This window comes from Zalophus californianus, chromosome 6, assembly GCF_009762305.2.
Source record: "Zalophus californianus isolate mZalCal1 chromosome 6, mZalCal1.pri.v2, whole genome shotgun sequence".
Lineage (NCBI taxonomy): Eukaryota > Metazoa > Chordata > Mammalia > Carnivora > Otariidae > Zalophus > Zalophus californianus.
In genome coordinates this window covers 102,281,909-102,306,045 of record NC_045600.1, presented here as the reverse complement: position 1 = coordinate 102,306,045, position 24,137 = coordinate 102,281,909, and the positions used below count along the sequence as shown (strand labels likewise).

The 24,137-nt window shown below is 41.7% G+C and overlaps 1 protein-coding gene and 1 long non-coding RNA gene across 4 annotated transcripts in view; both read left to right on the top strand.

The window, feature by feature from the left end:
* Nucleotides 1–2,581, top strand: part of VPS13C (vacuolar protein sorting 13 homolog C) — a 182,293-nt gene extending 179,712 nt beyond the window's left edge. For all 3 annotated transcript variants that reach the window (XM_027572704.2, XM_027572703.2, XM_027572707.2), the window contains 2 exons: nt 238–318; nt 637–2,581. In XM_027572704.2, the coding sequence (XP_027428505.1) occupies nt 238–318; nt 637–738 (183 nt within the window). In that variant the 3' untranslated portion in view covers nt 739–2,581. The remainder of the gene's footprint in view (nt 1–237; nt 319–636) is intronic.
* Nucleotides 2,582–13,641: 11,060 nt separating this feature from the next.
* Nucleotides 13,642–23,443, top strand: LOC113908711. The gene is made up of 3 exons (XR_003515578.1): nt 13,642–13,826; nt 21,039–21,161; nt 23,315–23,443. It is a non-coding gene; the product is annotated as an uncharacterized LOC113908711 (long non-coding RNA).
* Nucleotides 23,444–24,137: the final 694 nt, after the last annotated feature.

The window sequence follows — 24,137 nt, the reverse complement described above, 5'->3', positions numbered from 1 at the left end:
ATTATTTTATCCAGATAGATATGTACTCATCCAATTTCATAAATTCTAACAGCTCACATATGGAACCACTATCCTTGTACCAAAATGATTTAGTTCTTATCATACCTGAATATGGATATTTGGTTAGTCTGTAGGTTATAAAATAGAATTGACATTTAAGCATCCAATTAAAGGATATGGTTTTTTTTTTCCTTCCCCAGAATAATTTCTTTTCTGTCTTTGTTTCTTCTGAAACAGGAGCAGGGTCTGTTCCACAAAAAAGACAGTGTCAGTCATGGCTGTCGGAACATTTACTTTCGGGACACCACCACAGCAGAGGTAAACAATTTAAAGAATGCCCCTTTAGTTTTTTTGAGCTGCAAGATTTTTTTAAAAATCTATTATAGTAATACCCATTATTTCTCCTGAAAGATTTTCCAGTTTTAACTCTGGATGGATAGGTGAGCTTAAAATAATATACTGTGGGCTTACGGGTGGAAGGGTCTTATTTTGCACAACCCGTATAGACCGTGTATTCTTGTCCTTCGCTGTTGGACCTGTGTTGAGAGCTTCATTCAGCTCTTATTTTCATGCCTTTCTCCTCCACATGAGCCTGTACTTGTCTTTACCATTCATAGTAAATATTTTATTTTACAGAAAGTATATAATGCCATTGATGACGCACAGTCAATGAGACACCAGCAAAAATTGATGAAGCAATCTTCACTGAAACTTCTCAGGCCCCAAATACCATTTTAATCACAGATCCCAGGGGGCTGCTACTGGGAGAAAAACCAACCAATCAGTCTTGTCTATAAATCACTCTTCTTTATCTTGTTAAAGAGAATTTTTCAAGCACTCCTTTAGTTTTAGAATTTTTTTTCTAGGATTGCAGGTATTGGATTTTCCATGTTTTCCCCTTTAGGCTTGACTCTAATTTTGTAACCATCTGTATGTCAGCAACTCACTTCTACACTGCCACCTAAATGGGTCAGGCCCTCAAAGAAATATCACTTGAAACTCAGAGTGAAGTTTCCATTAATGTTAAAGTTATGAAACAAAGGGCAATGGACCTGTTTTTAATTAAAGTTTTTGCTGAAGAATAAGAAAAGAGCTATAGAAGGTTTGGACAAACCTTTGGACAGGTGTTGGATATTTTATTTAAAGGTAATTTGTTCGGTAACTGAACTGAGATCCTATTTTTGGTAAATCAGATAACTGAAGAAAAGCCACTAAAGGGAGAGATGACATGTTTTCTATTTTCTTTTCATGAAAACATTATTTTTCTCCTAATAAAAACATGTTTTACTTTGCTGCTTATTTTTCTTCCTTGCATTAGAATATAAAAACATATGGAGAATCAAATCTGAAAGTATCTGTGGTCTGTGCTCTGTAATGTAGCCTTCATAAAACTTCTGAAATTATTTACATGCTCCTTTGAGATGAACTTAAGTGGCACAATTTTAACTTGCTGATACATGGAAATATTGTACTTTATGTTTTTCAAGACTCAGAGATATGAAAAGCTCAATATTTTTATATTTCTAGAAATTGTTTTTTTATAAGTTGAAAGATTTTTAAGCGCATCATAAACTAATAATCCTATTGCATACCTAGAAATATATTTTAAATACTTATTAGGAAGAATGAAAAATCTCTAGTTATTTTATGTATAAATAAAATAAGGCATATATAACAACACTGTGGAAAATACCTGGTAAGCATGTCCTTTGAGGGAACAAACTTATGAGAATCAGTTCAATGCAGCATTATTTTTGTCCTTTCCACATCTCACTTATGCTGATCAGAGATTTGTAAAATGCTCAGAAGTATATACCTTGAACGAATCTTTACATTCACTCATGATTTTAACATGACATTTATTTCAAATCACTGAATTAATGATGAAATGAAGATGTGGACATACCTGGTTTGCTCTGTTTTTGTTGATAGGTGGTCAGGCTTCTACTATGTTTATTGATGTTTTTTAAGACCAACCTTAAAACTTTTTAAATTTTTCCTAGTTAATAATTACTGTAGACTCCAAAAGGAGGATATAAAACTTAATAACTGATATTTGATCTATGATATAGTTATGGTGGGCTTTGCCTTTTCAACATCATTTATTTTTCTGTGAAGGGACATGTCATATATAAAACTTCTAGCCTTAAACAGAATTTCTGTATCATTCATTAATCGCAACTTATTACAGGGAGTATCATAAACAGAATTTCATAGCAAATGTGTTAGTTTTTTGTGTCTTTAAAGCTGACTTAATCAGGAATTTGAGGTATCTGGTTATATATTTCGTAGGAATCACAGCTATTGATGATGTTCTAAATATTTAGGAAACCATATTGTACTGATGGCATGTACAAAACATTGAACTAAAAATTTTTTATAGAAATATATAAATTTCATCATCTCAGTTGGCTTAAAAATAAACTTTCAAATGTTTGTAACATTTTAATTTGATTTAATCCCCTGGGACAGAAATAATTCATTGGTAAAGTATAATGTCTTTTGTGTTTTTAAAAATGCTTTGAGAGTTAACTACTTGCTTATGAACTACTGAGAGAAATAAAATATTTGGTGCATTGTTTACAAGTGTGAAGACTTTGTGAGTTTGTGTTAAATATTCATATAACACTTACCTTTCCTTTCTATGTCTTTCCCTTTTCCTTTCCTAATCCTGTAATAGTGGGGACTTAAATTAATAGTAATGGAGCGCTTAAAAAATGCTAGTTAGGGAAAGGCTTTGCTGGAGGGTACTGAGGTCTCCAGTGCAAGGGGATGTATTTGACAAGGGCCCTGCTCCCACACTTTGAAATCCTTGGCTGCTTTTGCACTGGGTTATGTTTTCCATGGTTTCTCTCTCTCATTGATGGTGGGTGTATGGCAAGGATACTAGGGCAGGCCCATTCCTGGAGACAGGAATTCCTCTGATAGCTGACTGGCTTGAAGACTCTTCAGTGGCCTTGCAGAACCTTTCTTAGACTGCATGGTAGTCTGGGAGGCTTCCACCAAGTCTGTTTCTCTCCCCTTCTTCCCCCAGTCCCTTTGCTGGGAGATCAGACTACAGATCTGAAGGCGCTCCTAGTACTGGATTATGCAATAAGAAGAACAGGTGCATGATGTGGACTGTAGCAAAGCGGGGGCATCGAAATAAGAACAAACAAAATATTGGAAGATGCATAGACCAAGTTTCATATGAAAAATCTGATCTGAGATGGATTTACTTACGTGTGTTTCATGATTTTGAATTATGTTTGAGGGAGGACACTATCTTTTCAGTTTTTTGTTTTATTTATTTTTGGGGGTTTTTGTTTGTTTGGTTTGTTTTGTGCTTTAAGGCCTCTAAGTGTGTTGATCTGGTGTTACCTCTACCTGTATTTTTAAGTGTTCAACCTGCATTTCTAAGGCACACAGCCAGGACTAAAGATTAATGCTCTGGTCTTAAAATAATTAAAGAAGAGTTCTACAAATATCTATGCCAGTTAAAATATAGAGATGCAATTAGTACCAGAGCTACAAGAACCATCTTTTTACTGGGGAGAAAACTGTCTTCTTCGAGGCACAAGTCCTTTTGGTTGAGAATTACTGCCAGAAGGTCCACTAATACTGATGAAAGTGGGTTCACTGCGCTATGTGTTGGTTCTGAAAAGAAAGGGAAACTCACCGGAGCAGAGGGGGGAGCACATTTCTCTTGGTAATTGTGCCTACAGTGGAAGAATTTAGGCTTATTCTTGAATTCATGCTTGAAAGTATCTTGAGTTACAAGGCTGTATCATTCAAATAGTCAACATAGTGGGTCTCTTAGATCTGAAAAAGCCTTTAGAAAGGCCTTTTGGGTTTGTTTTGTTTTGTTTTTACATACAACAGACCCACCATCGCTTACCAAATTCAAAAAAGCCCTGAAAACTAAAAAGTTTTTCATAAATTTGAAGTAAACACATTTGACGGAAAAATCTGAAATGACATTTGGCTAATTTTGGCATTTATTATTTTTGGTATAAATGAGTTGGGCTGTAGCAAAATTAATATGTTCAGTTATGGGGTACTGCTCCAGACTTCTTTGGAGGTGTAGAAGCTATGTGGTGTATGAAGCATATTGCCTTTCTAAAATTTAAAAAGCTTTGTATTCTGAATCACATCTGGTCAAAGGGTTTCAGATAAGAGATTGTAGATCTGTACACCCTCAAAATTATCAATTTATTAAAGTTGCTTCCCAAATTTTAGAAAAAAACGTAAACTACAGGAGGAGCAACTGAATTTTCTTCTACTTCGGACCATGCCAATGTTCCATTTTACAGTTATACTGGAAAATTGTTCTGATAAAATATTCAGAGTCACTGATGTTGACATACAGGAGACTGAAATATTACCATAGGATGATGCATCATAAAGATTTGTGAAAACTCTGGAGAAAAAAATACAAATTAGAACAAAGTCATGATTTCTGCCCCCCTTGTATATTAATTATCTGGTGGATGAAAAGTTTTTAGAATTGACCTCTAGTGGGAAAATAATTTGAATAGTAATGAAATAAGCTAACATGATCCTCTGCATTGATAGTATCCACTAGGATAATAGTGAACACTTCACAAAGAGGATTCAGCTCTCAGTATTTTTTTTTAACTTGAAGAACCAAATGGTTTCCCCAGAGATTGACTGTAGTGCTTAAAGTTTCCCAGGGGTAGTTTAAATTCCATGATAAATAATTTTCATTAAAAATAGATTTCAGATCTTGGTCTTTGGATTTGTTTGTTTTTGTAGAAAACATTTACCTTGGGTGCCTGGATGGATCAGTCAGTTAAGTGTCTGCCTTCATCCCATGTCCGGCTCCCTGCTCACAAGGGAGTCGGCTTCTTCCTCTTCTTCTGCCCCTCTTCCCCTGCCCCCCCCCCCCCCGCACTTGTGTGCAGTCTCTCTCTCTCCCTTTCTAATAAATAAAATCTTTTAAAAAAATATTTATCTTATACTTCCATTTTTTTTTCTCAAACCACTTTCCTCCTTTGTCATCATTTAAGCTTTATACATCTTTTTTTTCCTTTCTTATATATCATTTTATTTCTTTTTACAGTACATTTCCATTATTAAATTCTCTTAAGTAGATTTTATACTGGCATTTGGCATCCTATAACTCGGGGGTCAAAAAAATCTGTTTTTGTAAATAAACACAACACCCATTCATTTGTCCTGGTTGTGGTAGTTCCCACTCTACAGTGGCAGAGTTGGATAGCTGTGACGGAACAAATATGGCTGACATATCCTAAAATAGTTACTATCTGACCCTTTACAGAACAAGTCCAACGATCTTGATATTATACTATATAATGAATCTTACAGATAGAACAGAAACAAGACACTAGATGATTTACCCAAGATCTTATGGTGAGATAGGAGCTAAAATTAGGATCTAACACCTACCAACCTCCCTTTTTTATCTCCACCTCTTCCTAGAAACAAGGATACTTGGGTCACTTTTGAATGAACATGGCCAATGTTAGCTTCTTGGGTTTCTTTTAGAACCTCATAGCCTTATCCCAAAATTATTTATGTATTTTCTCCTCATCTGTGTTTTAGGTCTAACAGTGACACAACTATTTCCCATAGTAACATTCAAAATCTAAACTGGCCCTTTGTCTAAATTTATTTTTTCCTAGAGACTTGTTATGTGTGGTCTAATATTATTGTAGCAGTTTACTAGCAAAGATAGCTTTTGAGGTATAAAAATTAGGAAATAAAAACTTTGGGTATAAGACATAAAACGTGCCTCTTTTCTAACATACAGCTGGAACGAAGAATCAAATGCAGGGTGTTCAGCCATATTCAAACCATTAGAGAGTTCTACTGATATCAGAAGCAAAGAAAAATGCCCAAGATACATACTTTATCACAACTAGATAGGGGCTTACCAAGGAAGAAATGATATTTTTAAGCACAGTACATCGTATGATAGAGTAGTAATGTAACAAATGAGCAGGTGTTTGAAGATTGCGATTTGAATGGAAGCTACAACATTTTAGCTTCATCAGAGGATTCTGCTGCAAATCAGTTAAGCAAGCACTTATTGATGGTTTAAATTAAGCCACATTTGAACAGGGCCCACTTCCCTTCCCTATGGAGTGCTGTTAAAGATTCTTAACCTACTGTGACACTTCTGATCAAATATTCCCTATCTGATTCAATTCAGGTTGATTTACACTTTCAAAAATAGTTTAAGAAAAAGGGTGTGTGTGTCATGAATAGAGGATTAGCAGAATTCTTAATTTTTTTAAATAAAGATTTCCTAGACTCTGAAGTCATTTGAATATTAGTAACTGTTATGTCAGTAGTAGATTTTTTTTTCTTTAAGATAAGAGAGTCATACTTCTGAGAGATTCTGAAATAGTTGTAAGATCTTTGTGACATTTTAATACATGTGGAATTATTGACCACAAATACATTGCAGGAAACAGTTGCTTGCCCATGTTAAAGATTCCTATGGTTAAAGTTTAGAGATCTAGAAAATGCTTCTTTTGAGTTGACCCCAAATGAATAGAGTGGAAATCTTGCATGACTATTATTACAATCCAGATGGTGAATGGATACTATTGAAAACACTGTTTTGTAAGGGCCATAAAGAGCGATTACCCATGACTTATACTGGCGAATAAGAATATATTGCCCATTCTACCTAAAATTAATGACTCAATCGGTGTTGAATTATAATGCAGCTCTTTTAGAAGCACCAATAGTGCTTATTTTTATGTCAAATTGATTAATTTTAATATCATTTTTTTAGGAGAAAACATTCAGAGGCCTTTGTTTTAATTGTACTTAAATTATTGTAGCAGTTTACTAGCAAAGATAGCTTTGCTAGTAATTCATAGAATTATAGAATTCATAGAATTCTATAGTAGTTATAGAATTATAGAATTATAATAGTCCCTGGTTGGAAGGTCCTTATATTCAGCATGCAGCTGTTTTCCTGTGGCTTCCACCTATTGAACTCAGTCCCAAATACTTGGGTCCATCAGAGTAAGAATGGCTTTTTCTATATATGGAAGCCTATATATGGGAGCTTTGCATAATGGTATTAGGGTTGGTCTCATGTCCTACCATTCATTCAATAAAGCATGTAAGTCTTCAAGTTCTCATCTTTTTCTGTCTACGATCCCTGATTAGACATAACTTCAAGTCATCAACAAACAGTTTACCCATGTCCTGCTCAGTTGGTACTCTGAGCTGAACCAGATATGGTACACTGCAGGAACCAAATAAGGCAGAGTGAAACTTGGACAATTCCATATTTTCTTCTCCTTTCCTGCTAGTAATAAGTATCCCAACCTATTAACTACTTAAATAAAATTACCCCATTGTTGTAATACTTGTCCCCATTATTCTACTTTATTCAACTTATAACTTTTACTTACACAAAAAAATGGTTGAATTATCCCTTTGATCACTTACTAAAAGCAAGAGTGAATTTGTGTGGTACTATAAATTTAGAAATCAAAAGACCCCACCCAAAAATCCTTTTGCCTCCCTCAGCCTCAGTTTCTTCATTTGAAAACAAGATCTTTGGACCACATCTACCTTTTTGTGACTGTTACAAATTTTAGTTATTGATAAAACAGTAAGTTTATAATTGTTATTTTGAAGTGTGCGTTGTGTTAAAGTTTTTATTCCCTCTTTCTCACAAAATCCCCATAGATATTAAATATATATTTTGAATGATCAGTAAGGTGTTCATTTTGTTTTGTTTTGTTTTAAATCACAAAGGCTTTAACAGAAAAAGAAGTTTGAGATACTGTTGCTAGTCCTTGCATGTGAGCATAGTCTGGATGGGTGGAGAGTGCGGGTAACTCGGTGCCAAAAGAGGGCCTTTATTTGACCTGTGAGGAGGAATGACCACGTCTGGAGCCAGGCTATTGCTCTGAAGATAGAATCCTGCTTTTCTTCCTCAGAGACACACCCTCAGCAGAGCCCTTTAGTTGTCCGAGGATCCAGGCAATATTTGATGGAGTCATAGCTCACATCATGCCACACCAGACCAACCTAGGCTCTCTGTAAGATATCACTACAGTGGACTGAGTGTTTATGTTCCCCCAAAATTCATATGTCAACATTGTAACCCCCAAGGTGATCATTAGGGGGTGGGGCCTTTAGGAAGTGATTAAGTTATGAGGATGGGGCCCTCATGAAGGAAATTGATGCCTTTATAAAAGAGACCCTGAAATGCCTGGCTGGCTCAGTTGGAAGAAGATGTGACTCTTGATCTCAGGGTTGTGAGTTCAATCCCCACGTTGGCTGTAGAGATTGCTTAAATATTTTTTTTTTAAAGAGTTGATTTAAAAAAAAGACAACCTGAGAGAGCCCTCATACCCATCCACCATTTAAGGACAGAGTAGGCACCATTTTGTCTATGAAGAAATAGGTTCTCCTATTGGGATTTCATCAAGATAAAAAGCTTTTGCACAGCTAAAGAAACAGTCCACAAAACCAAAAGACAACCGACAGAATGGGAGAAAATATTTGCAAATGATATATCAGATAAAGGGCTAGTATCCAAAATCTATAAAGAACTTATCAAACTCAACACCCAAAGAACAAATAATCCAATCAAGAAATGGGCAGAAGACACGAACAGACATTTTTCCAAAGAAGACATCCAAATGGCCAACAGACACATGAAAAAGTGCTCCACATCGCTCGGCATCAGGGAAATCCAAATCAAAACCTCCATGAGATACCACCTCACACCAGTCAGAATGGCTAAAATTAACAAGTCAGGAAACGACAGATGTTGGCAGGGATGCGGAGAAAGGGGAACCCTCCTACACTGTTGGTGGGAATGCAAGCTGGTGCAACCCCTCTGGAAAACAGTATGGAGGTTCCTCAAACAGTTGAAAATAGAGCTACCATACGATCCAGCAATTACACTACTGGGTATTTACCACAAAGATACAAATATAGGGATCCGAAGGGGTATGTGCACCCCAGTGTTTATAGCAGCAATGTCCACAATAGTCAAACCGTGGAAAGAGCCAAGATGTCCATCGACAGATGAATAGATAAAGAAGATGTGGTATATATACACAATGGACTATTATGCAGCCATCAAAAGGAATGAGATCTTGCCATTTGCAACGACATGGATGGAACTGGAGGGTGTTATGCTGAGTGAAATAAGTCAATCAGAGAAAGACATGTATCATATGACCTCACTGATATGAGGAATTCTTAATCTCAGGAAACAAACTGAGGGTTGCTGGAGTGGTGGGGGGTGGGAGGGATGGGGTGGCTGGGTGATAGACATTGGGGAGGGTATGTGCTATGGTGAGCGCTGTGAATTGTGCAAGACTGTTGAATCACAGATCTGTACTTCTGAAACAAATAGTGCAACATATGTTAAGAAAAAAGGAAAAGAAGAAGATAGGAGGGGAAGAATGAAGGGGAGTAAGTCGGAGGGGGAGACGAACCATGAGAGATGATGGACTCTGAAAAACAAACTGAGGGTTCTAGAGGGGAGGAGGGTGGGGGGATGGGTTAGCCTGGTGATGGGTATTAAAGAGGGCACGTTCTGCATGGAGCACTAGGTGTTATGCACAAACAATGAATCATGGAACACTACATCAAAAACTAATGATGTATGGTGATTAACATAACAATAAAAAAATTTAAAAAAGAAAAAGAAATAGGTTCTCACCAGACACCAAATCTAGCATCATGATCTTGGACTTCCCAGACTCCAGAACTGTGAGAAATGTTTGTTGCTTATAAGCCACCCAATTTATGGAATTTTTGTTATAGCTGGCCAAAATAGACTAAGACAATCTTCCCCTCGGAAGATTCTCCTGCTGGCTAGCCCTACCACCTGAAATATTGTTGGAGACCTTGCTTTAGATAGAGGATTATAAAGGTTAGCCCTGTGGGTTAATTTGCCAAATCAGAAAGAGGGTAGGTCACTGCTAGGATTAGACTGCCAAAAAATTAAGAAATATCCAATAAAAAATGTTAGATATACTTAAAAAGTATTTAAAATGAGATACTATACAAACAGAAGAGGCAAATTTGAATAAGAACTAAGTGGATCTTCTAGAGATGGAAAATATCATTGAAATAAAAAGTTAATGAACAACCACAACAGTAAATTAAACATAGCTGAGGTAAGAATTAGTGAACTGGAAAATTGAATTGACTCAGTACATATCCTGGAACGCAGTAGAAATCAAGAGATGGAAAATATAAATAAGCGACATAGAGAATACAAAGAGAAATCCAACATACTTCTAATCCAAGTCCTAGAAGGAGAGAATAAAGAAATTGTTGATATATTCCAGAATTTATGAAAGATATGATAGATACAGGAAACGAAGTGAGCCCAGAGTAGTATTTAAAAAAAATCCAGATGTAACTTACATTGGTTTGAAACGGTAGCAGTACAAACACAAAGAGAAAAGCGAAAAAAACAGATTAGTGACAAAGAATCAACAATTAGACTGACAACAGAATTCTCAACATAATAGCACCTAGGAGACAATGGAATATTTGCACATTTTTGAGAGAAAACCAACTGTCTGCCGAGTTGTGTTTAACCAGCAAAATTATCACTGAAGAGTATGGGTTAAATAACCCTTTTCAGAAAAGAAAAAAGTATTTCTACTTTTAGATCTTTTTTTTAAAAAAATTACTAAAGGATGACCTTTAGGAAAGAGGAAGTTGAACTCAGAAGGAAGGAATAAAATATAAAGTAATGGTAACAAAGAATAGATAAACTTTAAAATACTGCTTTAAATAGCAACAAAGGTGCATAAGAAGTTTATCAGAACTTTGCAAGACATGGAGAAAATTATAAAATCGTATTGAAATAAAGGTTCCATTTTCTTAGATGGGAAGTTATACAATGTTCATGAGGGGTAAGACTCATTAAAGAGTAATCATGTTCAAACTCATGTATAAGTCCCATGCAATTCTAATCAACATTCCATGAAGTATTTTTTTTTTAAGATTTTATTTATTCATTTGAGACACAGAAGTACACACACACACACCACACACACACACACACACACAGAGCATGAGCTGGGAGAGAGGCAGAGGGAGAGGGAGAAGCAGGTTCCCTGCTGAGCCAGGAGCTGGACATGGGGCTGGATTCCAGGACCCTGGGATCATGACCTGAGCTGAAGGCAGACGCTTAACCATCTGAGCCACCCAGGCGCCCCTCCATGAAGTATTTTTTTTTGTGGAGCTTGAAAGATTGTTCCAAACATTCCCATGGAAATTGGAAGGTCAAGAACTGTCAAATCAATTTGAGGAACAAGATCAAGTGGAAGGTGTGTTTTTTTTTCTCTCATATTTCAAAGCTTACTACACAACCTGTAGTTTTAATGAAAATGATGTAATATTTTTGGAGAAATAGGTATATGTAACAAAATAGACTAATAACCATATATATGGAAATATGTAATATAATAAGAATAATAAGGATAGTAAATAAAACATTTTTACTGTATAAGTTTCAGGCACAATTGTAAGTGCTTTATGTAGTCTTTTTTTAAAAAGATTTACTGATTTATTTTAGGGAGAGCAAGCGAGCAGGGGGAGGGTCAGGAAGAGAGAATCTCAAGCAGATTCCACATTGATCATGGAGCCCCACGTGGGGTGAGATCATGACCTGAGATCATGACCTGAGCCAAATTCAACCAAGTGACCAGACAGGAGCCCCAGCGCTTTACATATTCAGACTCCTTTATCTTCAGAGGTGCATTAAATTTCAGTCAAGCACAGCAACATTGCTCATAATAGTCATGAATGGATGGATAAACAAATCATGGTATACATATACAATGAACAGCCATGAAAAGGAATGAAGTATTGAAACATGCTACAAAATAGATGTGCCCCCATAGCACTCTGATAGGTCAAAGAAGCCAGACACAGAAGGTCCCATTTTGTATGATTCCTTTTATATTAACTATCCAGAATAGGCAAATCCACAGAGACAGGAAGCAAAGTAGTGGTTGCTGGGGGCTGGGGAAAGGAGAAATGGAGAGTGATTACTTGAAGAATATGGGATGTTCTTCTAGGGGTGATGAAAAAGTTGTCTAACAAGAGAGTGATCATGGCCACACAACATTGTGAGTGCACTAGAAGCCATTGAATTGTACACTTTAAAATGGTTCATTGTTAATGTGAATTTCACCTCAAAAAATTTCCGTCATCAAGAATAGACTATTCAATAAAGGATGCTTGGGAAATTGATTTCTTCATATGGAAAATTATAAAGATTTCTTTTTTGTACGATACACTAAGATAAATACCAGTTATATTAAAGCCCCAGATTCAAGTAATACTTTAAAACTTACACGTACCTTGTTGAACACACACTAAACACTTCCATCAGAAATCTCCCTCTTATAAAGCACAACACATATACTTGATATTAAGAGAATATGGTCTTGAAAAGCTAGGATTTTCTGCAAGAGAAAGGACCATTAGAAAGCGAAGGGACAAACCACGAACTAGGAAGGAATATTTGCAGCCAGGATACCTGACAAAGGGTTATTAATTGAGAATATATGATGAACTCCCTCACCGCAGTAAGAAAAAAGACAACCCAATAGAAAAATGGGCCAAGGCAATGAACAGACAATTTGCTGAAAAGGAAATCTGAAAAGTAATCAGGAACATGCAAATTGAAATGACATGCCCTTTTGCATCTGTCAGATTGACAGAAAATCCAACTTTGAGCACAGCTGATGTTTCATGGGATGCGGAAATGTGGGCCCAGTAAAACATTGCTGATGGGATATAAAATCGCTTTAGAGAGCAATTTGGCATTACCCACACAGCTGAACAGACGTACAAAACAGTTCCACTCTCAACATCCAACCTAGAGAAACTCTCAAACAAGCAAAGAGGAAATAAGTAAATATACAAGGATGTTTACTGCAACACTTTAAGTAAAAACAAAAATATGGAAACAACTGTCTATCAGTAGTGGATAAAAAAACATAAAAAGAATACTAAAATGGCAGTTGTAAGAAATGAACTCGTGTGTGCGTGCACGCACACATGCATACATAAGCTAAAAAAACGTGGAGTGAAAAGAACAAGTTAGACATTTCAGGCACATGAAAATCACACATGCCAACTCCAGGACACTGATTATTTTTCTAGGAAGGGTGGGTGAGAAAAGGAATGGGATAGGAGAAGGGTGGCTTTCGGTATGTCTACAGCGACTTGTGAACAGTGAAAGGGATGGAGAGCAAAAATGGCAAAATGTTGACATCTGTTAAATCCAGGTGGTAAGTGCTTGAGTGTTTATATAAGATTATTTTTCACACTGTATATATACAAAACATTTCATAATTGAAAGAAAAACAAAAAGAAAGATCACGGCCTTGTGCTCATGGTAATATCTGAACTGAAGAAGTACGTTAGCACAGCTAGGCACGTTGGACCCCCCCACGCACCCCCGCCCCCGCCCCTGGATGAGTTGCACCCAGAATGCACAAGGGCTTTCAGACCAGAGCTACAGAGCATTCTCTACGGACACTTCCCAAACAAGGGGGCCTCCTGCTGCGGGGAAGGAGGCAGATGTTGAATAATTCAGGGTCTAGGCAAAAGGCAAGGAGGGAAAACAGGAGAGAGGGGGCCAGGTCAAATACAGAACGAATCCGGCTCTGAGGATGTCCGCGTAAACAAAGCCGAACCCGCGCATGCATCTGCTTTCTCCCCACACTCCCTCCAGATGCCAGCAGTGAGACGGACACGGACCTCCAAGGGGAGGACAGCCTATAAGAGATGTCCACAAATTTGACTGTATCTGACTGAACAAACGATACAGCTGACCCAAGGTTTGGTGGGGACGGGGTGGGGGTAGGAATCTTGCTGAAGAACTCTGGGGGAGACTTAAAAGTAAAGGAGGCCATGTTTTGGGTGTGGAATTGAAAAGAGGAGGATTCACTGAAAGTCCTAAATGAGTAATTAGATCCGCACATCTCTCCAGTCTCCCACAACCAGCTAACATCCCTTTTCTGAACTTTGAAGGACGCAGGTGGGAGGAAGGAGACGTGTGCAGGGGTGTGACGGGTGGGGCGGTTAGTACCCTGGGGAAATTGACAGAGCTTCTGCATTCTGAGGTACCAGACCCGGTGGGGGCAGTTTGGGGTGCTACAGTGAAAATGGGGAGCAGTTAAGGAAAAATTAATATTTGATGAAGCAGACCACCCCCTCCCCCAGCCCCAGCCTCCCCTTCTCCCCTCACCCTCCCAAAACAGCACGCAGGCTCAGACTCCCAGGCGGGAAAATGGATCTATTCTCCCCTCTAGAGAGCTAATTTGCCCAGGAGATTTTTGACATTTTGAGATTTTGACATTAGAGATTTCTGACGTTTGATGGTCTCCCAACAAAATAGCTGGGTTTGATTGTGCCACATGATGGCGGCTGCAACAAGGCGAAGCATGGGCTCTCAGAGCGAGAAGGAAGCCGGGAGACAAGGCCCTTGTTTTAGAGAACCGTGAACTGAGTGTTAGGGAGGGCAGGGGCCTGCGCAGTGAAAGCAAGTCAGACTCCACGCTACTTTATACAATGCAGGCGTCTTTTCCTTAAAGATAGAAATGCAATAAAGTATAGTAAAAAGATACAAAGTCAGACTCGGTGGAAGGGAATTTCTAAGGAGAGTCAATTTTATTATTTTCAGGTACAAATGGTTTTCTAAGTTAAACTAGGCTATCAAAGTATGGTCTGGCCAGGGCTCTGGGGGACCCACTTTAATGAATTAGATAAAGTTGATTCATATCTCATATACTAAATGATTGTCAATTGCTGCTTCTAAGGTAATTGAGAATGCTTGAGAGTAATTTAAGTGACACTTTACACTATTAATTAGCTCTACCTAACTTTTTTATTTCATTGACAGAGCAGAGGCCTGGCTTGAATTACTTCAGCAATCCAAAGTAATGAGGTTTTCTGGGTAAAGAAATGTTTCTGGATCTAGTCTGGCCTGACAGGAATCTGATTCGGGTTTAGGAAGCTCTTGACCTTGGATGGCACTTGCTTTACATTTCCATATGGCAGCCCAGCCCTACATGTACCTTGTTGAACACACACTAAACACTTCCATCAGAAATCTCCCTCTTATAAAGCACAACACACATACTTAAACATATTTTAGGGCTGATTTGATTAATTAATTTGAAGACCAGAGCTCTGGGCAGTTCGTTGCTTCTAGAAACATTTGATTTTGAATCAACATCTTTGTCAAAACAGACAGGGACAAGGTGGCCTCCTAGAGAAAGATAATGTTCCACTCATTTGCTCTCTAAGGAAGCTTGCCGAATCTTTTCTCCTTGTGTCAGAAACCTATGGAGTGCCTTTTCATAAAGAAACACTGTATCTACTTCCAGAATGGCTCTTGTCTTCAGGGGGCTGATAATCTAAGCAGGAGGTCCCATAGAGCACAGGGCGGGGATGGAGTGTACAGTTAAGGAGTGACTCAGACAAATCCAGGTTGTCTGCATTTGATTCCACTTTATGATTTTTCCTTCTTTTCCCCAAATTCCTTTTTTTTTTTTTTTTTTTTTAAATCTGCCCCCTTTCCTAGTTCTCAGCTGCTGCGGAGGAGAGACTCTGACCTCACCTCTGTTGGTATCAGGCAGAGCCCATTGTGCGGCTTGTCATGTTCCTGGACTGCCCAACTCTGAGACTGTGACAGCTGGGGTGGCCATCGTGGGCAGAGAAGAGATACTCTTATTTATCTTGACGATGCTGCTTTTCTGTGATGTAGGCAACCCCTGGGCCCCAGCTGCACAGGATAAGAGAGGAGCACTAGTCTGTAGTGGGAAGGCCTAGGCAGGGGTCTCAGGGATGCCCTCACCTCTCACCCGTCTCCTTGATGGGAATGGAACACGCTGGTTCTGAAAGCCCTTCTAGTCCTTTAGTGGGCCGAGTAGTTTGAACCATGAGTAAAAAGCTCTGGTTGTAATGGGCTTGACATTCTTTTAAAGAATGGCAGGTACGTTTGTCCTTGGTGAAATTTAGAAACCTTTCTCGGAATCCAACCTGCAACCCAGTTGTTAGCACAGGTCAATTAAAGAAACATTTAGTGAGCACCTACCATGTGCCAAGCACTGCACTAGCTGGGGGCACAGACATTTAGGTCTCTGCTTATCGGGGCCATTTGGCCTAGGGCGGCATTGAGGTAAGGAAGAAACAACTGGGTCTAACACAGCTTTATAATTTTCATTGTTCTTGAAATTTGAGAATAAAATTTCCTTCTGTTAATTCTCTTGTGATAAAGTAAACTTATATATTAATATGTGCATAATTATTATTAATCTAAGCACACTTGAATGGTACACTTCAGAATTAAATTATGAAGCACAGTCTTATTAATGCAGAAAGAAAATGGATGGGCATGCTGACGGATTTAGTTACCTTTTATAAACGCTGAATTGGCTTCTTGAATTAAAATAATCATATGTGTCTCTTGAAAAGATATTTACACTGACAGGTTATAAATGCTAACTAAATTCCTTTCAGACCAAGCAGCCGCCAGGTCCCTTAGACTTGGAGGCATTTAATTTAGGAAAGGTGAAGTTTAAGATTAATTAATCATTTTAAGTTATTTTTTTCTATTATTTATAATGTTTTAGTTAAGTGCTCCAAAGAACAACCAAAGTCGTCTTTTTGCAGGGAGCATCTTTTTATGTTTTCAAATCTGTTATTCAAAAGCCGTGTTTTTGGTAAATTTGGATATTATGCCTTTCCAAGAGTACTTACCACCATTTTGTGCGCAGTTTGATTCTGATTTTCGTGGTTCTGAGTGGATTCGTGTCATTGGATCGGATACACTGTTTCGGACCACTTTTCTAAAGACCTCTTGGCATGAAAACCTTTCGCTGGATGTCCCACATTCTCTTCCTTTTAAGCATTTCCTTTAATTTGACCTTTCTGATTTGAAATTCTAGTGTTTTAAATTCTCTTTTTTCCACCCAGTCAGCATCCTGTGGGCGCGGGTGCTGGAGAAGCGGGTTACGGCTGCCAGTGTGTACAGCGCGTATAGGGGAGGCAGGAAAGCCGAAGGAGAGAGCAGGGGCTTTTCCAGCAGATGGTGTGAACCTCTGCACAGTGGCCGAGAGGCTCTGTTAGGTTCCTCAACAATAACATGGAAATAATAATACTTGTCTCGTGGAGGTGTTGGGGAGATTGCACAAGATCATATATTGAAACCATCTGGCAGGATGCTCGCTGCTCAGAGGAACCGAGTAAAAGATAGCTAATAATTAAATCCGAGTGGTCTTTCATTTTGTCGTTTTGACCCAATATTCCTGTTAAATATCTACATTCGCACCCTGTTATCACATTCGGTAGGTTGCATCAGTATCCGAAACCACACAAAAATTAACTGTGCAAAACTATATTGATAAGCAGATATTAATGACCCTTATTTAGTGCTTAAGTAATTCTGTTTTGATGACAGTTTTTAATTCAGGTGAGAATGTAGGCCCACCTCCGTACATGCCCACAAAGTAGGGCAGAATGCATCTGCTTGAAGTATTACTGGAGTTGAGTTCCTGCGAATGCGTGGGCACTGCAGAATGGACTTTATACTTTAAAGGGACTAAGAAAAGACCAAAATGTTTTGCAAATGAAGTGATGCGATTTAAAAAGAACAGCCACTATTTGTCTCGATTTTCAGACCTTCTGTTTGAAAGGGCTGTGCCCGGCTTGGATGCCCAGACTTGAAGGTTCCCTGAACCAGGAGAACCATGTGCGAAACCCATCAAGGGAGTAAGCCTTCCCAAAAATCCAACTTCATTGTTTTTCTTGGAGGTGGAGAGAGCGGCTGTTCAGAAAACTTTGCAAGGTTTCTGGGAGTTGTTATGAATTGAAGGTCGTTCCCTGGACTGGATTCGTAGGAGGCACCAGAGTCTGCCCGCCAGTCAACGTGGAAGCAGATGTGTGCTGGCGATCCCGAAGCGGAGGAAAGAAAATCTGGAAGAAAAACTCACTTGGCTCGCCTAGTCTCACTTTGCATCTCTCCAGACTGTCTTTCCCCCGATTTCCACTAGAGGGAGCCAGCTACCAGCTGTGCCGGCGCTCCACGTCCGGGTCTTTACTGATGCTGGTCCCAGGAGACAGTTGGGGCCTGCTGCAGAGACTCCGGAGGAGTCTGGGTCCAGTCTGGGGTTCAGGGTTCCCTCAAGAGGTGACCCTTCGACTCCCTGGAGAGGGTAGGGACTGTGAGAGCCCTACACTTCAGGACTGAGATTTCAGAAACCCCAGTGAGGGTTTTTTGATTTTTGATCTCCCTTTGTTTCAAAAGGGCACCGCAGGGATGAATTCTGTTGGATCCCAGGGCTCTGGGGACTATATTTCCTGAACCCCAGTCGCCAGACCCCTCCAAATACATATGTCCTTCTGGGAGCACCAGACTGGAATATTTGAAACCAGAACTCCAGAAAATCCAGAACAGATGTTTTCCCTGAAAAAGGCAGGCTCTGCGTCCCAGAGCCCCTGGGCCTCCCTGCCCCCGGCCAGTGTTGCTCCTGCGTTGGCACTGTTATGAGTGAGGGGGATTACTCCCGACCTCACATTCTCAGGAACAGGTCAGTGGTTCATGGTGCCCTAAGTGGGCTCCCTCTCCGCATGCTCCGTAAGCCGCAGGATATGATGAATGTCTCCCAATCCTGCCCCGCTTGCCCCATTCTTTGTTTCTGCTGGTTCTGTATTTGAGGACCTAATTTTGAGCGACCTGCCCCTGTATAAATTACTTCTGCCACTTGGTAGCATTTACTGAGAATAACCGGGAGCCACATTTCCACTGCATTCTGTGTCTTACAACGTACTTTTGCACATATTATGCCTTTGGCTACTTCCACAACCATAAGGCATGACTCTTACCCTTCCCACCTCACAGATGAGAAAAACAAGGCCCATTAACGAGTAAGTGCTGGCCCCAGGACTTGAACTCACATAATCTGATTCAACAGGGAGTGCTTGTATTTTTTTTTTTTTTTCAGGTGTTGGCAGCAGTAAGAATTTATTTGGGTTTGACTCCAGGGAAAACCTTAGGACTCCTTGAACTTCACATGGGTGTGTGTTACCGGGACATTATGACATCCCCTCCGGACACTCTTCAGAAAATGGCAGCATGTATTTTTCCTGGACTGGTTGAAGGGCATCCTTCCTTAAGGCAGGAGGATGAACTGGACGAGCCCTGGAGGTGGCTTCTAACCATTCTGTTCTGTAGAACAAAGCCCCCAGAAATAGACAAATCGGTCCCTTTTACCACAAGAACATCTGTGGATAATTGTATGAAAACAAGCTATTTCCAGGCTAATTAATAACTACCGTGGAGTCTTTTAGGAAGTGCTCATCTCGGTAATAGATTAAAAAATTCTATTTGGCCCAAGACCTCATTGTTCGGGAGCTGGGCGGCTGTCCCGCGTGAAGAATGCAGTTCTCCCCATGGCCACAGGGTGGCGGAGTGACCTTAAGCTTCTTTCTAGCCTTTCAGTCTGAGGACAGAAAGCAAAGCTCTAGTGAAAATGAGCAAAATGGAGCAACTAGGAGCGTGTTCAGAGTGGCATGGACTTCACGTTTATAACCTCTTAAAAAGGGAGCGGAAAGAGCTCTGTTTCCAGAATGTCAGTGATGGGAGGTAGTGAGGAGAGGGGATGCTGGCTTCTGAGGTCTCTCGGGGTGGAGGGGCCAAAGGCACCCGGGGCCCTGTTCCCTGGCAGGTGTTGCATGGGCTCCGTCCTGCAGAAGCCAACTTTGGGCATTCCCAAACTACTGCCTTCCCCCCTTCTCTCTCTGAACTTTCTTTCCTGGGGCTCTGCTTTTAGAGATGTCTTGTCCCCAGTTTTTACTTATTCTTTCTTAAAGGGATGGTTTAAGTGCTGTAGAAAAACGGGGGGAGAGAGATAATGCACAGTCCAACGGGCTACCAATCCATTTCTGAACCTCAAATTTAGACATATATATCTGACATGAGTGGCTATAGTTTGGGGAAGGGGAGGAAATATTTAAATGAGGGACTGATTTGGACTCTGGGTTTACAGGCACCGCGTGCACACACACGCACGGCGGGAGCATAGATGCATCTAGACTTGAAGGAGCGTTTACTGCGTGCCTACTCAGCGCATGTGCTGCGGTGTGAGCCGCTGTCGGGACGCTGAGCGCCTTAGTAGGCTCCCGCAGCAGGGCGAGCGGGCAGGAGCCCCACGGATCCCACTGCTGCCCACACGGAGACTCTGGGCTTTCACCTCCTGCAGCCCTGCCAGGCTCCGGATGCCGCTGTCTAAAGACAGCAGAGGTTCAGTGTCATTAGCTCTAGTCTTCTTAGCAAGATTAGCAGAAGCAATGTTGAATTTCAATGTGGGACCAGTTTCCACGCACATCTTGAGGGATGGAGCAGCCTGCAACGTTTTTCCGTAGCAGTGATTAATATTCATTTTCTCACATTTGAGGCTGTGGTCGTGTGTGCACGCGTGCTTGCCTGTGTTTATGGATCAGACACACGCACACGTAACACGCACGAGCCACGGTGCGGGGAGGCGTTGCTGCTCACGTTTCAAGACAGAGGCTGGATGTAACAGCTTCTTTCCTCCTTCTGGGTGCACTTTCGCATCAACAGTTATGCCATTCATTTATTAATATTTTATAGATCGTCAAAGAACACCTACTGTGTGCCAGGCAAATTAAAATGAATCAGAGTCATGCTTATTTTTGGAAAAAGGCGGACCCCAGGGAATCTATCCTTTATTGGGTAGGGAAAAAGCCTTGCCGGAGCCCTGTGGCTGAGGATGTGGGCTTGGGGCTGATGCCTGGGTGGGCATCCTGGCCCGGGCTCTTCCTCTCTGTGCATCATTCACTTACGTTCCTCATCCAAATATGTGGGTAATAGTAGCACCCACGTCACTGCATTGCTATCAGGGGCAAATGAATGAATACGAAGGGCTTTGCACCATGCACGTGGGAAGAACCCGATACATACAGAGCCATTACTCTTCTTCCTTTTTCTTTGTGAACTAAAGCTTCCCACGGTCCTCTTTTAACAGAGATCTCGCCTGTTCTTATGGACCAGCTAACATGAAGACCGAAGGTGAACTGGACACAGCTGTTTCTGTTCCGGAAGCTGGGGACAGCTGGGGAGGCATGTCATCGTGGCCACCGGGGAAGGGGTAGGTTGTGACACGATGACCTCAGAAATGAGCCCATCGTTCTGGCCAGTTGGGCATGGGGTGAAGACGAGGGACAGCTGCTGTGGCCCCTGACTCTGAGCAGGTTGCCTGCCTGGGAGCCACCATCCTCCTGAGGCATCACTTCCAAGGCTTTTCAGCAACTGCAATTCCTTAAGGAGAATAAGCTCCTCAGAAACAAAGAAGGACTCTTCTTCAGTCAGGAGGAGTCTAGGGCATCAGGGAATCGCCTTTAGAGTCAGTCTAAGGTCTGGTTTCTGAGGGATCCCCAGGTCATGGAGCCCCTGTGTCACCTTTTAGGACTCGGTGGTCAAGTCATGCTGGTGCCCCTGAGACAAGATGCCCCTGACAAGTTAGTGTCTGCACATTTTACACCCAGAGCCATGCCTCACCCAAGTTCTTCCAACTTCACGCTGAAAGTGTGTGGAGAGGAACCATCTGCTTCATTCCCCAAGCCTTGAGTTCCCTGGGTTGAGAATGAGTGACCGACCCCAAGCTCTCAGAGGACGTTGGACCAGCTCCTGTCAGGAAGGCTCCAAAAGACTGTGAGCTGAGATCCACTAGGGACCTCATGCTGCCCTCACCCCAGGACTGTGGCGGCTAATGGGCCAGGGGTTGGTCTTGCGGTAGCTTGGTGCCAGAAAGGGGGCGGGGGCTCTGTAAGTGTTTGCTGGGAGGGAGATGGAGAGAGCGCAAGAGTGAGCACCAGGGCCCCACACCAGGCCCCAGTGGGGCAAAGAGATACCGTGTGGGGGGGTGACACTAGAGATCTGAGATTCTTTGTTAGCCTGGTGACCTTGAGTAGACTCTTTCACCCTGTGGGGCCTCAGTTTTCAAATCTGTAGAACAGGGAAGAAGAGATGCTGTTGCCTCCCTCACTGGGCTGGACCAATGTCAGTGAGTCCGGCTGGTGGGTGCAGGCAGCTGTGGTCCTCGAAGAGGGGCTTCTCCTTGGGGACTGGCATTCGTGAGGTGTCCCCTGTCTCTAGCTCTGCCTCTCAGGTGAGGTGCGTGCCAGTGTCCACAGCCCATCCGTCCTCAGCACAGGGCTAACACACGCCCTTTCCAGGGCCAGGGCCAGGTCAGTTTTGAAGTCATGAGGCTCTGACCTCACCGAACTTCTCCCTCCCTCACTGTCTCTCCCACCCGTGTTGTGCTCCCTCGCACTGGGGTGTCTGTGGGACACCTCACCTTTGCCAACACCCTTTCCTTCAACCAAACCCCAGGTTTCTCAGTTTCTAGGACTGGCTGTCCAGAGGACTGGGCAATATGGGCATCATGGTGGTAACACCGTAACACCCCCCTCTCCCCCCGCAGCTCCCACGCCCACCCACAGCACTGTCTCGGCAGTGCCTCAAACTTAAGGTTTGCATAAAGAAAACTATTAGGGTCTCATGACAGGGCCAAAGGGGCCAGAAATTCCTCTTACCCTTCAAACCATTCGGGAGGCTTTGCCCTGGTGTCGGCTTTGCTGTTGTGCTTTCCCCTCCTTCACCCCCATTTGAGCTTGTGGTGAGGACACCTACAGCACCCCCTCTCTCTGGACTCCTCCCCACACCCCCATGCCCTCGGCACCCATACTGCTTGTCCCCTTGCAGGTCAGGGGGACAAGGGACGTGGACAGGTTCCTGCTCCCAGGTCTGGTAGGGTTTGGGGTTCGCAGCATGACTAAGCTATGTCACCATTGACAAGGGGCTCGTAGGCTGGTTGGGGGCGACAGACAGGCTTTAGATCTGGCCTCATTCTTGCATCTGTAAAATGGGTTTAGCTGGGTCCCTCAGTTGAGCAACACCCAACCATCCTGGGTGTTCCTCAGATCCACTGATGCCAGGCCGTCATGTGTCCCCATTGACAAGCATCTGCTGAGCACTTCCTACATTCCCAGTACTGGCCTGGGTGCTGGGGGGATTTGCAGTGAACAAGGCTGTTTTCTCCGTGGAGCTTCTGGTCTAGTGGAGAAACAGAGGAAGCCTAAAACTACATAAATTATTATATGTATTAAAGGGGCAATAATTACATAATTGTTATCCTCGCTTCTGTCCTGTGGCATGCAAGGGTGCTGCTACTTTGTGGGAAGTTCTGGGTTTGTCTTCTGTTCATGAGCCCCATTTGCTTATTTCGATGTGTTCGTGCAGCCCTTCTCCACCAGCGGTCCTCATGGGAACCCCAGAACACAGAAAAATGATCTGAGTGACAATTTTCTCAACTCTGCCAAGGATCGTTTGTAACCAGGACCACTCTGGATGCAGAGGAGAGAAGCAAATCCACTACATACCATGGATGCCTTAGGGCACTGGGCTTTTTTTTTTTCCTGTCTGCTTTTTGTGACATGTTCTTCCATTTTTCATCTTCTGAACATTGGTTTCTCTCACTGCCTCTTCTGAAACTTTTATTTTTTAATCTCCCTTCTTGGATTATTTCTTCTATCCTTTATCCTCCAGAGCACAGAGGAAGAAACAGAAACACAGCACAGTGGTGGGGTACTTTCATTGGCGATGGGTGATGGTTTTTCTTGATTTGAAAATTGACACACAGGGGAATGGAATCTAAGGTAAAATGTGTTGCCATCAGTAGCCAAACAGGACTTTTTTCAGGTTAACGTTTAAGAAGAAAATAAAAGCCAGCAAATACCTGTACTCATGCTCCACCCCCACCCCCTCCACCCCCCATCCCCAGTGGTGGCTGATTTTGCTAATAGAACAAGGTATTCCTGGATGGCAGGGGAACCGGGGCAAAATGGCAGCTGGGCAGAAGGAGGCATCCTGGCTGATGGTGGTGGGTTTCGCAGACTGAGTGCGGGAATAAGAGGCTCCAATCATGAACAGTAGCCCCTCGGGCCACGGCTGTGCCTTTTTCTCCTGACTCCTCCCTGGACCCCCAACTCCATTTGGCAGGGGCATAAATCCCATTCAGTGTGGGCTGAGGCTATGGTCCCTACTCACTATGGTCTGGGGTCTC